The sequence below is a fragment of the Malaclemys terrapin genome, chromosome 4, assembly GCF_027887155.1.
Source record: "Malaclemys terrapin pileata isolate rMalTer1 chromosome 4, rMalTer1.hap1, whole genome shotgun sequence".
NCBI classification, from domain to species: domain Eukaryota; kingdom Metazoa; phylum Chordata; order Testudines; family Emydidae; genus Malaclemys; species Malaclemys terrapin.
In genome coordinates this window covers 91,826,606-91,841,619 of record NC_071508.1, presented here as the reverse complement: position 1 = coordinate 91,841,619, position 15,014 = coordinate 91,826,606, and the positions used below count along the sequence as shown (strand labels likewise).

Below are 15,014 nucleotides of genomic sequence, written 5' to 3'. Positions count from 1 at the left end.
TGAGCCATCTCCAAAGGGCCATCTCCAAAGGCCTGACTTCAGTGGCCTCAAGATCAGAGGCCGTGGGTGACTAGGACTAGAGGGGGCTCAGCTGTCCCAAATCTATTATCTGAGCCATCCTGCACACCTGCCCAAATCAGCAGGCAAAGCCCCATGGCTGGTGGTGCCATAGCCAGGAAGAAGGCAGAGTGGGGCATTACAGGGGGAGGGCATCATGGGGGGAGGGCCCCACTTGTGCACAGATGCGTGCATCAAGTGACGCTGTGATGGGCTTCTTTGGGTCTGTGAGCAGTGAACGCCAAAGGGCCAGAGCAGGGAGCTGGGCTCAGCCCCGTGGGAAAGCAGCTGCTGCTGCTGCAGGGTGAGTGTGGGGCAGGCTCAGCACCCCCAAAGAATACTTTCAACCACTGCCTGTACTCAAGCCCCAAATCCCCAGACTGTATCCTCTGCCTATTTCCATGTGACCTTCTGCTCAGTTCTGTGTATATTAAAGAGTTTCCTTGTTTTTTTTCCGTAGCCGTGCCTCTCCCCCCTTTCAACGTGACCGTAACCCGAGTCACCAGCAGCAATGCCAGCGTGACGTGGGTCCCAGGATTTGATGGTCGCTCCCCCCTTCATTCTTGCATAGTTCAGGTACAGCCCTCGGGACTCTCTTCTGGCCTGCATGCACAAGGGGATCCCTCTGATTGGTCTTGCAGCTAGGCCATCCTTCACACTCAAATCTTCTGTGGGAGCGTTAGAATTTGTAGGCCAGCCCTTTCAAACTTGGGAGCCTTCGTCTGGATCTCGGCACCAAAACAGGTGGCCTGATTTTCAGAGGTGCTGAGCTCCTGTCACTCCAGTTGAAGACCGTGGAAATTTTGGGCGCTCAACACCTCTGACAATCAGCCCACTTACATATGTGCCTAGCTTTAAGTATCCAAGTTTGCAACATTTGGCCCTGGTGTTACTTGGAAGCTGAGCCATATGTTTGGTGCCAGTGTGCCAAGCGGAGAGACAATCAGTCCTACAACCCAGGCCAGTCAAACCAGGCTCATTCCCTCAGCTTGTGCATCTATCAGGTATGAATACTGGGAAGTGTTCACACAGCCCCCTTTGACTCTCCTCCCCTGTCACAGCTTGATGTGAGCTTCAGTGGAATCACTGTGTGATGCTGAGATACTTTAATTGGAAGGAGGGGATTAGAAGCACAAACGTAAACCTGGAGCACAAATGCAGCATACACTAACCTGCTTCCTCTCCTGTCCCCTTTGGGGAGGAGCAAGGAAATAGGAGAGTCCATGCTCTGATGCTTATTCCCTTTCATAAATAAAGTAAATCATCATTGCAGAGACATTTCTTCTCCCCTCTTCGCCCCCCACCCCCCAGCAGAAATTATGCCTGGATGTACGTAGCTTTCTGTATCTCTGGTAGTATTTTGTTGCTGCTGCTGTTGTTTGCAGCTCAAAATGAATTTCTTCCTATGCTTTGCAAGGCTGAGTTAGCCCCAGTTGGTACAGCCCATGGTTCCTGGTGTGCATGCTCATCAGCCTCAACAATGCTAATCTTTCTGGGGTTTGAGCTCCTCCTCTCTGCTTTGGAGCAGGGAGAGAGGCAGGAGGCAGAAACAAAACAGCTCAGATTCCATCCACTCACCAGGCTTCAGCATTTTTTAAGCCTCCCGGCCTTTTCTATGCCCATGTTTGTATCTCAGATCTGGTGAACTGGACAATAATACTCCCTTTACAGGAAATCGTTAGACCGAGGGAGCTGAGGTTCCCGCAGTGGTTTTGGCACCGGTGATCTCATGTTTCATTTTCCCTCCCTCCTCACCCAACAGCTCTGATTTTGTGCAAGCCGTTGACCCACATTTCCATGTGAAAATGCATGCCTCTGGCTCCCCGTGAATGAATGATTGTCCTCCTGCTAGGAGGGTGCAGAAAGGGGGGGTGCATTGGCTCTGGTTCTTGGGCACCTTGGATACACTATGGGTCAGTGCACCCTTGGCTCAGATGGGCAGGGAGCTTCTCATAGGAAAGGCTAAAATAGTGCCACTTCTCCTCACTTCAATGCAAGAGGTATTTCAGAGGGCGGGGGTGGGAAATGAATGCAGCTGCTCTGACTCTCCAGAAGCATAAGCAGAATGAGAGAATTTAAATGTAAAAGTCTGATAGCTCCCACCCCACTCAGGATGACATTGACTTTGCAACAGGAACAACAAGTCAGTCTATTATATACTGTACACAGCCGGAGCGTCATTATTATTAGCAAAATAAATTAATGGATCAAAATGGGGCGGGGGGCTGTTACATTTGTAGTGGAGATAAAGTTAGCAAAGATGTTTCCCCTTTGTCCTGGGCTCGGTCCCCAGCTTCGCTGCTGACTCATGGTGCATGCATTTGAGTAAGATGTGCTGAGTTGGAGCTGCCTGGTGGAGGCTGACTATTCTCAGGCCATCAAGTTGTGCTAGTGTTGAACCTGTCTGCCTACAAAAGGGACCAGGGCCGGCTCCAGGCACCAGCTTCTCAAGCAGGTGCTTGGGGCGGCCGCTCCGGAGAGGGGCGGCACGTCCAGGTATTTGGCGGCAATTCGGCGGACGGTCCCTCACTCCGCCTGGGAGCGAAGGACCTCCCGCTGAATTGCCGCCGCAGATCACGGCTTTTTTTGTTTTTTTGGGGTTTTTTTGTTTTGGCTGCTTGGGGCGGCCAAAACCTGGAGCCGGCCCTGAAAGGGACACAGTGAGAGCAAATGGGATCCAAAATTCAGGTCTGATAAAACTTCAGTTTTAGAGAAACTAAGGCCTGTAGAAATAATGCCAAGATTCTTTTTCTTTTTAATTCCAGTCGAAAGCTTTTTGGTTTTGAAAGAAAAATGCTTTTTCTGCAGCGTTTGCAACCCAACCGCTGTAGCATTGTGCTAATGCAAGAGATCCTGAAAGTGACATTGATTAGAAACCGACCGTGAACAAGAAGGGAGCTGACTGGTCTGTTTTCTTTGTCTAAGCTTAGAGAAATGCAAAAAGTCAACAAGCAGCGTCAGTAGCATAAAGTAAATTTCGATTTTAAAAATGCCTTTCACTTTTAATAATCCAATTGTGATTTGTAATGCAGGTGAGGAAACATTTTTAAATGTGGGGCCAGAGCATCAGGTGGGATAAATCATTGTACTTGCATTGAAGTCAATGGAGGGGATGGCCCATGATTTTTAATTTGACAGCATCCCTTTAAATATGGTATTATACTGCTGATTCAGCATTTGTTGCTACTTGGTCCTGAACTGGTTCAGAAATGGGGCATTTGCATGAACCAAATGCCCCATTGTACAGCATGGTCTTGTTGTTCACTCTGTTTATCCTAATATATCTGCCTGCTTTTCCTCACGAAACAGGTTGCTGAGTCACCCGAAGATCACGAAGGCTATACAGAAGTTGTCCCTGTCCCTCCTTTTACCTGTGGTTTACCAGGATTAAAGCACTCTACCAATTACAGTGTGCGGGTTCAATGCACGAATGAGATGGGCACCTCCCCTTTCACAGAATGGGTTTATTTTCAGACCCTGGAGATAGGTAAGCAGATGTCAGACAGAGGTTGGAAAAGTTAAAAGAAGTGTTACTATATAACGAGTCTATTCTGATCGGGGGGGGGGAAGCTCGGGACAAACCACTGATAAATTTCATTGAACTCCTCACTGAGTCAGAAAGACAAGGAACCTATAGGTCATCCTTTTGCAAATCCACTCTGAAGTCTCCTAAAGTCCTGCTCCTATTATTTGTCTTACTGTGAGTGATGCTATTGTCAGAAAAATGATTGTAAACAGGATTTTTTGGGGAGGTGGTTCCATATTTATTCTCACCCACTAGTTTCCAGATCATATTTGCAAGCTTTAAGTCAAATGTGAAAGCTACAAACCCCGCTTAGGATCTGAAAATAAAATCAGTATACCGGGCCAAAGGTACGTCTGGTGACTTGTTGCTGGTGTAACTTCATGGAGTCACACCAGGGATGAATTTGGCCCATTCATTCCGCTTCTTACACTATCCCCAGTAATAAAAATTCTGCAGTTGGAAAATGGCTGGCAATACTGATGGGCAAAACAGAATGGAAACTAACTCACCCCCTCTCCCCACAGCTGTATTAGCTGGGCAGGCCTACCAGGCTTAATGCCTTTCTTATGGAGCTCCTTTGTGCTGGTGGAAGATACGTTGGGGGCCTGAAGCCAGTGTGCAGGCACAGGGCTACTGTTTGCATGTGCCTGTGCGCTGGTGGATCTCTGAGAGCCATGTGGCCCTTAAGAGTGGGGTGGGGGGTAGGGTAGAGATCTGCAAGGGAGTGAGGGCTAGCCCCCTGCTTATTCTGTAGGAGTGAGGGGATGGGGGCAAACCCCAAACTGCACAATGGAAGAATTGAAAGCAAATGTAGAGAAAAGAACCTTGCAGAGATTTTTATTTTTCTCCCCGTTCTCTCTCCTTTGGGTTTTCCCCTGAGAATGAGTGATCCGAGCCTTTCGGTGACTCTTGCGCCTTGGGGGACAGGAGTTCTTGTTTTGCAGTGCAATTGACTGGGTATCATCCTTTGTTTCCAGCTCCAGGAAGCACTCCACAAAACATCCACGTCATCCAGAGAGACACTAGCCTGGTTCTGGAGTGGGAAGGAGTCGCTCCGGACATGCTGAAAGAAAATCTACTGGGATACAGGCTGGAGTGGAGTCAGGATAACGTCACGCAGGTAACATATCCAGAAATCAACCCTGGGGAGATTGACGGTGACTTCTTCAGGACAGAGTTATGGAATGTTCAAACTGAGTCTTCTAAACCACGCTGCCTGTCCTATGTGCTGTTGTCTCTGGGCTGGATCCTCAGCTGGTGTAAATCAGCATTGCTCCCTTGGTTTCAGTGGAGCTACTCTGATTACACCAGCTGAGGATCTGGTCAAATTCTGCATTCTCCCATTCATATCAATTAAATACCATCAGTAAATCCGTGAACACAATCACTTGAAATTAATGGAAGTTCCGGGTGTTCAAAATCTGCAACATCGGGGTGTGTGTGTGTGTGTGTGTGTGTGTGTGTGTGTGTGCGTAAATCACACACAGTGGCTGCATAGCAAGGCAAGCAGTCCCTTGGATTGATCACTTATTATATGTAAGATTGACTGTGCTCAGCTATCACAGCGATGGGTACAGGGCACTGGAGAATCAGGTCCTGAAGCATTTGAAAATGGAAAGTGGTGTGTAAGTGCAAAGTATTATTACAATGTGCATATTTCCACATTTCCTTGGGCCCCCACTATGTCCACTTTGCACCCCAGAGCTTTTCTACGAGGACAGCTGGGGATTCTTATCACCCCTACAAGCCCTCCTCTCCCCACTTGCCCTCCAACAGCATGTGTCAGTGCATGGCTGAATGCACTGTGCACTAGTGATCTCCAGCAGCATAACTACCTCTAGAAGGCCAGAGTAAGTCAGCGCAGCCCTGAGCTCTGATGCACATTGAGGCCCAAACCTGTTCCCAGCTGCTCCCTGCATCAGAGACGCATGAAGGAAAACCACCCCCCTGGCCTTCTTAAGGTCCTGCACCAAGTAGTTTGGCCAGTGTGTTGGATCTGGGCCTTCTATTTTCTGTGGCTTGTTTATTTTTCAGATGCCAGTGATACAGTAGTATTAATAACTGCAAATTATGCGAAAGGGGGTTAAAATCCTTTATTTCATTCAGTGATTAATGGAGTTTAAAAGGGCACTGCCAAGGGTCTGGACCGTAAGTTTGAACATCCCTGATACCTGCTTTTGAAGTTTATGTGATTCTTTATGGGGGTTTCCCACTTCCATACAAATGCTTTGCCAGTGACTCCATAATGATGGGCAAGCCTGAAATAACAGACAAAGATGGGGGAATCACACATGCACCAATTTCACACCAGTACAGGTCCACTGACTTTGGTGGAATTCCTCCTTGAATGATATCAGTGGGAGAGGAAAATCAGGCCCAATATTGGTAGCCAAAAAGATTCAAGGCTCTATTGTAAGTGATGCATGTAAAAATTATCTTAAAAATTATAGCAAATACCTTGGCCATGTTCTCTTCAGTGAAACTTGGCTACGAATGCTGGATGGTGATTAGAATTTGGCAACACGTTAAAACAGAATTTATTTTTCTGATTAAACTGGCAGTGGCTTTGCAGCGTGTTACAGCAGCTTTATGTCTTTGAAGCAGGAGGAACTTTACATTTGAAAAGGACAAAAGAATACATTTCTGTAGCCACTTTCATCCGAAGACCTCAAAGCGTTCATTAATTAAGCCTCACAACGTTCTTATGAGCTAGAAAGATATTAGTGTTCGCCACTTTAGAGATGGGGAAGCTAAAACACAGAGGAGATGAAGCCTAAGGTAACACAGCCAGTCAGTGACAGAAACAGGAGGCGAACCCAGGAGTCCTGACTCCAGGCCTTGCTCTAACCTCTGGACACAATGATCAATTTTAATAATAATAAAAAAAGAACAATTTTCCCCTGATTCTTTTGAATGCAGGTTATTGCTTGTTCTTGTCTGCTTTCAGGGGGAAATGACAGTACAAGAGGCAAAAGCCAATCTTACGACATGGAATCCCCAGAAAGACCTTATAATCAGAGTGTGTGTACTGAACTCAGCTGGCTGTGGACCCTGGAGTGACACCTTAGTGGTTGCAGCCCAAGAGGTTGTAGGTGAGTAGCAGGATGATTTTAGTTTATTTTTGCTCTGGCAATGTTCTCTCATAAGCTGGGAAACAGTGATTGCTGCCGGTACCACCGTATCTTGCTGGCCCGGTGCCTTTCAGTGCACACAGCTGACCAAGCAGCATGGCTACACACACAGTACATTTCACTGAACAAAACAGAATTTAAATACCCTTTAAAGATCTGGCGTGAGCAAAACAATTCCCACCTGCTGCTGTCTTCCTTAGCTGATGCCGCAGCGGGTAGCACATGGAGGGGGGAGGGAGATACAATTCAAGAGATAAAGGCCAGGGCCTGATTCTCTTCTCGCTTAGGCTGTGTCCACACACATTTGCCCTGATTTAGTGAAACCGGTGCAGTTCCCCATGTGGAGTCTCTTCTCTGGGTTTAGTTTAAACCAAAATCATCCAGGTTTAAACCGAGTCCCCACACAGCCTTTTGCACGGACTTAACTAAATCAGTTTAAAATCACACCTTATATTAAATTGGAGCAACCCTGAATGTAGACACGTTCTTATATTGGAGTAAATCTGGGGTTATTTCACTAGAGTCAGTGGGCCAGGTCTACAGCTAGTATATATCAGCATGTCAATGGAATGGAGCGATGCCAATTTATACCAGCTGAGGACTTGGCACTGTGGAGTTACAATGGTGCAAGTGGGAGGAGGCTTGGGCACAGTGAGCCTGACATAGGAATGACCATGCTGGGTCAGACCAATGGTCCATCTCACCCAATCTCCTGTCGTCCAACAGTGGCCAACGCCAGGTGCGTCAAAGGGAATGAACAAAACAGGGCAATTTCGAGAGATCCGTCCTCTGTTGCCGAGTTCCAGCTTCTGGCAGCCAGAGGTTTAGGGACATTCAGAACATGGGGTCGTGTCCCTGACCATATTGGCTAATAATAATTGATGGACCTGTCCTCTCCATTTGCTTTCATCAGTGTGATCCTCTACTCCTAGGCAAAGGCCCTCAATCTGAATGCAGGGGAGAATCTAGCCCAGTGAGTGCAAAAGGGCCGCAAAACCCTGAAGTTGTGATATGGAAGCACTTTTCTCCTGGGTTGCACTTGGCATAAATGATTTTGAAGGTGCAGGGCAGTAGGCAAATCAGGCCCTATCTCATCTTTGTGAATTATTTTTTACTGCGTTTGCTTTGCATGTGGTAGTTTTTACTGACCCTTACCCCATATGCGGTTTCAGTGTCACTTTTTATAGTTCATTTCCTGCATTAAAAATCAACTCTTGGCTGGGTCTCATTTAAAAATATAATGAATTGTGTGACTTTGGCGGTCATGAAAGTGACAGACTAATAACATTGGGGCAAATCCTGAATTCCAAGGGAAATCCTACCTTTCCCATTCCTCATTCCATACTGATTCTGATGACATATGGCCATCAGTGCCCGATGATGATATTATCATTATTATTATTTGCAAATCCGAATTGGGGCCCCATTGATTTTCAATGAGATTTAGACTCCTAAATGCCTTCACTTTTGAAATGGGACTTAGCCGTCTAAATCACTTAGGCCTTGCAATGCTGATCGAGCAAAGCCCAAAAAATACCTTTCAAAATCTGGGCCTTACAGTCTAAATAGACAAGAAAGACACAGATCAGGAAGAAAGGATGTGGCGTATATACGGGTGATTGGGATGTCTATTCTGTTTTATATAAGTTCTTAGATTGCACTCCTCACTGAGCTCCTTCTAGTCGTGCATTAAGCAATATGACTAACATCTGTTTGTCCACTCATTCTCTCCACCGGGGGAGAAATGAGAATGGATATCTGCTTCTATCCACTGACAGGAGGAGATCATCCATTAGTGCCACTAAAGCGGTTTCAGTTCCATGTCCTCGCATGAATCCAGATTTTGCCAGGTCTGTGACATGAGCTCCAGATAGAGGAGCTTGTAGTTGGCTTTTGGACAAAGGATGAAAGCAGTGCTGCCAGGGTGATGGGTGGCACGTGTCCTGTTTGCACCGTGTTTATTTTTTCCATTTGGTTTGGGGTTTGTTTTGTCTTGTTTTAATGATATGCCCTGGTGTGAGCTGGGGAACGGGTAAGGGAGGGGCTAATAGGGTCCTGGGTGTGGGAAAAGGAAGGGCAATACATAGGGGGACAGATGGAGGGCAGAGACTCACACTGTGGTGGAGGGAGGAGATGAAGAAAACAACGAATCAGAAGGGAAGAAAAACATCCAGCATCAGGATGTGAGGTGGTGGGGGGAGTCTCCCTGAAGGTTCCAAAAGCTTCAGAATTGCTGTTGCTGCTCCCAGCTCCTGTTGGGGAGAGGAGGCTCTTTGCTCCCAAGGGGCTAACTTCACTTGTGGTTTCTTTCTCCCCCAGCCCATGTGACTAAGGTTTGAGGGAGAAGCATGAGCCCCGGTGCCCTGGGTGAGAGGGTGGACCGGGACATGGGGGGAGTGGTGGGGAGAGCCCAACTAGATTTCACCAACCACCACCCTCTCTGTTGCTGCTAATGATGCTTTTGATGATTAAGCCAGCCACATAGCCCTCTAAAGCCCCATGCTTGCAGTGAGGTCAGCAGTGGTGGTCATTTGTGCCACGCAGCGGTCATGACAGGATTGGCGCTAGGCCTTCAACATAGGGCTTAGGTGGGACTGAAGGGCTGGCGCCCCACACAGGGTGAGTGTTACCTTCAGTCAGGCAGCGTCCCATGCATGTCTTTCCCAGGGCAGCCCCAACGAGAAAATCATCTTCAAGAACTGGAAAATGTGACTGGAAAATCACTGAAACTGGCAGGGGCCTCTGGGGCAGGTGTTGTGCCTGAAGCAGTGTTTAGTCCATTCTCGTTTGCTGACTAGATTTCCAGGGGATGATGTCCCTTTAAATTGGAACAAGATCACCATAAAAGAACAAAACAGTTTTTTGTTTGTTTTTGTCTCAAAAATTGCTTTTTTTTTTTAAATCTCTGGACTGATGCTTGTTGTGGCCGAAAGTTGGCCCATGACCAAGGGCACAAAAGCAGGGAAATAGGGTTATTTATAGAAATGCTGACAGGCCCTAAACTATAGAACTGCAGAACTAATGTCATTTTGTTCCAGGCCTGTGCCTGAGAGAAAAGAAAAGTGGCTGACTTTCTAAAAATAGCTAGCTGGCACTGGATACACTTTGTGTGGGTGCTCTGTGTGCAAAATGCCAAGAGTGGGTCATTAACATCTCCCTGGGCTGTGGTAGGCTAAGCTTATAAAAACTTTAAATCATGTCATATTGCAGAGAGCCAGTTGGAGCTCTGCTTTCTACACATAGGAATCTCTTGCTTTGATAGAAGCACCTGACACAAATTCTGCAGGGACATGGGCAGAATGATCTAATAGGTTTTCTATCTCTAATGTTTATGATCATGTTCTCAGGGGGACCCTTAGGATGTACTCTTTGTACATCCTTGGGGTGGAAGAATTGCAAAGCTAATAAAAACCAGTGCTCTTATAACACCAGAATGCATCTAAATGCTCACGTTAGCAAATATATAATTCTGCCTCATGCAGTGCTGTCAATAAGATGCCTTCCACAGATAGACATGGGCTGCAGGGTGAGGAGCAGACGCTATCCGTGCCAGCCAATATTAGGGGGGAGGAGTCAGAGCAGCCAGCTTCAGCAGTGTTACTGAGCATGCTCAATCTGTGTGAACATGCTCAGGACAAGCCAAGTAGCAAATCTGGGGAGGCGTGACCCCGCATGCCCCCTCCACATGTGTCACCTCTGGTGAGGAGGCAACTCTTGCTGTCTTTACTCAGGCTGCAATGCTTCCCTCTAGTTCAACAGGAAGAACGGATGTAACGGGGAACATCTGGAGTGGGGTCCAGTAGCTCTAAGACACGCACTTCCCTTCCCTCCAACCCTATGAATAAATTGTGCAGTTGACACTCCTTGGTTCAGGAGGGGTCAGAGCTAAGGGGATGGTCACTCTGCAGCACTAACCCCTTCCATCATGCACAGAGGTCAGACTGGGCTGGTACATGGTGATTCACCATTCCAATACATCTCTGCTGGTCCTAGAAGTTTCTGTAGAATTTAGTTTTCCTTTAAAAAAAAAAATAAAAAAAAATGAAGGAAGTTTCTAGCCTTTCTGGTTTTGAAGGAGACTTTCTGCATGTGACCCAAAGTGATACCTTCAAACAGACTGAAACAATAGCTTTGAGAGAGGTGTGAATTGCCCTCCTTTGTCTCAATGTGGCATTATCATTAGATTCCAGAGATGGTCTGAAAGTGATTAAGAAGATGTGAGTGCTGATAAATGGACACCAAATTACCGTTTACACCGGTGCAACTAAAGCTCTGATAGCTTTTACTCAAGCATAGGGGTATTAGCCTCCGTTTCCTGGATTTATTCCAGCTTAGGAGTTTACACTGTCTCCTTACATTTCCCCAATTTGTTACATTAATTATTCTTCATTCCATTAAAAATTCCACACCAGGGGTGTACAATTCAACCGATACAGAAGGCCCAGAAACACCCTCACCAGACAAGGCTATACCAGCTATAAGAATGTTGGACTCCCTTCCCCCAGCACCCATCAGAGCAGATGGGACCCATGGAGAGAGGTTCCTCCTGTTCTCAGTCCATTGGACTGCTACTTTTTCCAATCACTGGTGACCAGAGTAGCCAACAAGAATTCCATAGAATTCCTCAGACCCCTCACAGATCATTCCCCTCAGCCTCCTTCTCCCAGAACCTGGTAAAGCCACAGTCAGATGATGGAGTTTATCAAGCCAGTGCCAAGGCTGGAGAGATGCCCAGGGACCTGTTCCACATTCTTCTCCCATCCCCAAATAGTTGGGAAGCATTAAGGTTATCCTAGATTTGAAGAACTGGAAGAAATGAGTAAAAATATCACAATTCCAATTGAGACAGCAATGGGTATTTAGAGACCATATATCAGCTCTCATATCTTGTTGCTGAAGTCACTCCATTGCTCCATACACTTCCTGATCAAGCAGGTTCTAAGGTGCTCCTGTGCCTAGGGATATTTACAATATAGGGCTTATCCTTTGGCCTCACCCCTTCCCCAAGTATATTCCCAAATATATTTGTTCTGGAGGCAGCTCTCAATCAGAAAGGGGTTCATATCCATCCTTTTCTGGACAGCACACAGCAAAGAGCACTGTCAAAACAGAAGCTAGAACCAATGTTATGATTAGTTTCCTCCACGAATGGACTCATGGTGAACTTCCAAAAAGTCATCTTACTCAGTTTCACTTACAAAAAACATCAGAGTCACAATTAATGTCAAGCTCCTCTACTGTCTTTCAGAAGGCCATCAAGCCTGTGAGGTATGCTTGGCATCATGTATAGATATCTTGGCCTGGACAAGACTACACACTTCAGAGAGAAAATAGAATGAAACCTGTACACGAGACCACCCTTGTTAAGCAACCTCTTGTCTTAAGAATCCACGCCAATACATGCTGAATGAAATTCTGATCTCATTTTCAGTAGGGTAATCTGGAACAACTGCATTTACTTAATTGCCACGGGTGTAACTAAGAATAGAGTCCACCCACATGATACAGGTCTGCTCCACCTTTGCTAGAAGTTCATCTCAGTTAAGCAACCAGGTTTTAGATGATCAGTTGAGTAGTTGCTTAACCCAAGTCTCTGTGTTGATAAGATTCCCCAAGGCACACAAAGTACAGTAAGATTGTTCTATTAACTTGTAGGAGGAAAATATCTCAGTGAGGTGAATTAATTCAGCTTTTGTCTGTCAAACATAGATGGTCGCCTACTTTCTAACCAGTGTCTTATCTTCCACCTAGATGGCCAGAGACAACCGCCCTATGGGACATCCTGGGTCCCTGTGGCTTTGGGCATTCTCACTGCCCTGGTTACAGCTGTTGCCCTGGCACTCATTCTCCTTCGAAAAAGAAGAAAAGAAACTCGGTTTGGGTAAGATAGATTCTTTTCAGGTTATGGATGCTGGAGAGGGTGGTCTTCAGCTCCCTCACCACTGGGTTTTTCATTCACTGTTTTTTATACTGAAGACTTGTGGCAGATTGAATATTTCTGCTCCTTGTTTGGAGCCATTGCATTGTCTGATAGATTGGGGTGGAGATACCCCTGTAGCAAGGAATGGCCTGTTCATTGTAATTTTGTGCTTCTGTTTGCCTCCTAGACAAGTCTTTGGCACTGTGATCGGCAGGGGAGAGCCAGTGGTCCATTTCAGAGCAGCCAGGTCTTTCAACAGGGAAGGCCCAGAGCAGATTGAGGCAACATGTAGGTAAAATGGTCTGAGTGACTCTTTCCAACAAGTCCCATTCACATGTATATCTTGGTCTCTCTCACCTTTCCCTAAAACTCACTCTTTAGGATGAAAAACTGGGATTAACTTGAATGAGGCTCCAGACTTAGTGTGAGCAGGTGCTGAGCATGTTTCCCTATACCAATCTCATAGCTATTAAATGCTAAACCTTTGTGTAATCCAGCTCTGGGAAAAGGCTGTCAATAGGGCTGGACTGTCTTGCGGACAGATGTCCACAAGAGTCTAGGTTGAGGCCACCGTGTTGGATTTGAAACAAAGTCGACGGAGGTGAAAGGCTAGTATGTTAGCCTACTTAGTTCCATAGCTTCTAGCATTTGATTTTACACTAAGAGAACATCTTCTGGCCGCTATCATTCCATACTACAGTGCAAAGCTCAATGGGTCTGATTCGCCACTCCCCTGCACCAGTGTTACACTGGTATGACTCCACTGAATTTAAAGTCAGTGGTGTAATGGAGATCAATCTGTCCTAATAATAATAATAGAACAGTCCGTATAATTAAAAATAGCCCTTCAAAATGTGGTACAAACATGAACTAATTAATCAGTATGTGGCAAGGAAGAAATATTAGGCTGCTGTTTACAGATGAGGCACTGAGTCACAGTTAAGTGATTTGTGCAAGAGTCAGATCCAGGATTAGAAATTCCATCTTCCAGTTCTGTGCTCCACGCTCAAAGGGGTGCAAAGGAGTGATTCCTTGGAGTGGTGCTGCATTGCTGGACTGGGATGGTTGCAACACATTCCTTTGAGTCTGTTCTTCTGGAGTCAGAAATTGCTCTATTGCCCTAATGCCCATCATATATTGGGTATTATCTTATCCATCCTCATCAGGCACAGGGAGACTTGTAATGTGTATAATAACAGCTAAGGGCCAGATCCTCAACCATTGTAAACTGGTGCAGGTCCACAAACATTAGTGGAGAGAGGCTGATTTATACCAGCTGAGGTCCCAAACACCCTCTGGGAAACTGATGCAAGTCTGGCTCCTCAGTGTTATTTACTGTACTCTTATATCCCACTTGCTTTTGGGGTTACCGAGAGCAGTGTTTCATAGCATTTCCATCACTGTCTCTTTGGCACTGAAAGACCAATTTTCACATGCCTGAAAGTTATTGGCTTCTTGTCTTGCATGAGGCTTAAGGATGTGGGAGGAGCCCTCCCTTTTCCCAGGTCACCAACATATAATGTGGGAATAGGACTGAAGGGCTGGATTATGGGAGCGTGCTAAAGGGCTGGACTCACTGCATGTTCTCATAGAACCTTTTGTCATGCATCCCTCTTTTAATCCTTCCTTCATTTTTCCAGTGGACAGCTTAGGGATCAGTGATGAACTGAAGACCAAACTCAAGGATGTTCTAATCCAGGAGCAGCAGTTCACTTTGGGAAGGATGCTAGGCAAGGGTGAGTCTGTACCAAAACCTGAACAAGACCTAATACACTCTGATTAATGCCCCATCTATTTCAACCGTCACCAAGTCAGGGGAAGCGGTTACAACCCTTTTGTCCCTTGATCATGTTAAACGTGGTTAAACGTTGTAGCTTAGATGGGCACTAACCATCTCCTGGGTTAAAACAATTCAAGGCTTTGGCTTGGTTATGGGGATGTGATTAGGCCGCATCTACACTACAGCTGTTAAGAGTTTTTTAATCAGGTCACAAGATTTAGTTATAGCTATTGCACACATAAGGTTTTACACAGTACTCCTGGTCCACTGGTATGCAAACTTCCCAGGTGTTTTAAGCTAAGGAATATTTGCTTAAATTTCAGCCATCCCTTCAATTTACAAATGTATACAATGCAACTAAATGGTATGGAAGGAGTACTATAAAAATTGTATTACAATATGCTTTCTTTAGAGTCTTAAACGAAATAAGACAGCACAGAGAATATGAGGCACTTTACAAAAAAACAAAAAAACAGCCCAAGACCAAAAAATTATATGGATCCAGCTTCAAATGTTCTCAGTCTGGGGCTGTTTGAATGCAGGATTTGGGTTTAAAGCATTATGGGGGTAAGTCTGCAGTGGGATCTGAATTTTACCAGA

At 45.9% G+C, this 15,014-nt stretch overlaps 1 protein-coding gene across 1 annotated transcript in view; it reads left to right on the top strand.

Moving 5' to 3' along the window:
* The window catches only part of TYRO3 (TYRO3 protein tyrosine kinase), a 58,049-nt gene that overhangs the window by 23,516 nt on the left and 19,519 nt on the right, over positions 1-15,014 (top strand). The window contains exons 6-12 of the mRNA XM_054027838.1: positions 518-633; positions 3,367-3,544; positions 4,561-4,703; positions 6,531-6,675; positions 12,466-12,595; positions 12,822-12,922; positions 14,275-14,370. Coding sequence (XP_053883813.1) covers positions 518-633; positions 3,367-3,544; positions 4,561-4,703; positions 6,531-6,675; positions 12,466-12,595; positions 12,822-12,922; positions 14,275-14,370 — 909 coding nt within the window. The remainder of the gene's footprint in view (positions 1-517; positions 634-3,366; positions 3,545-4,560; positions 4,704-6,530; positions 6,676-12,465; positions 12,596-12,821; positions 12,923-14,274; positions 14,371-15,014) is intronic.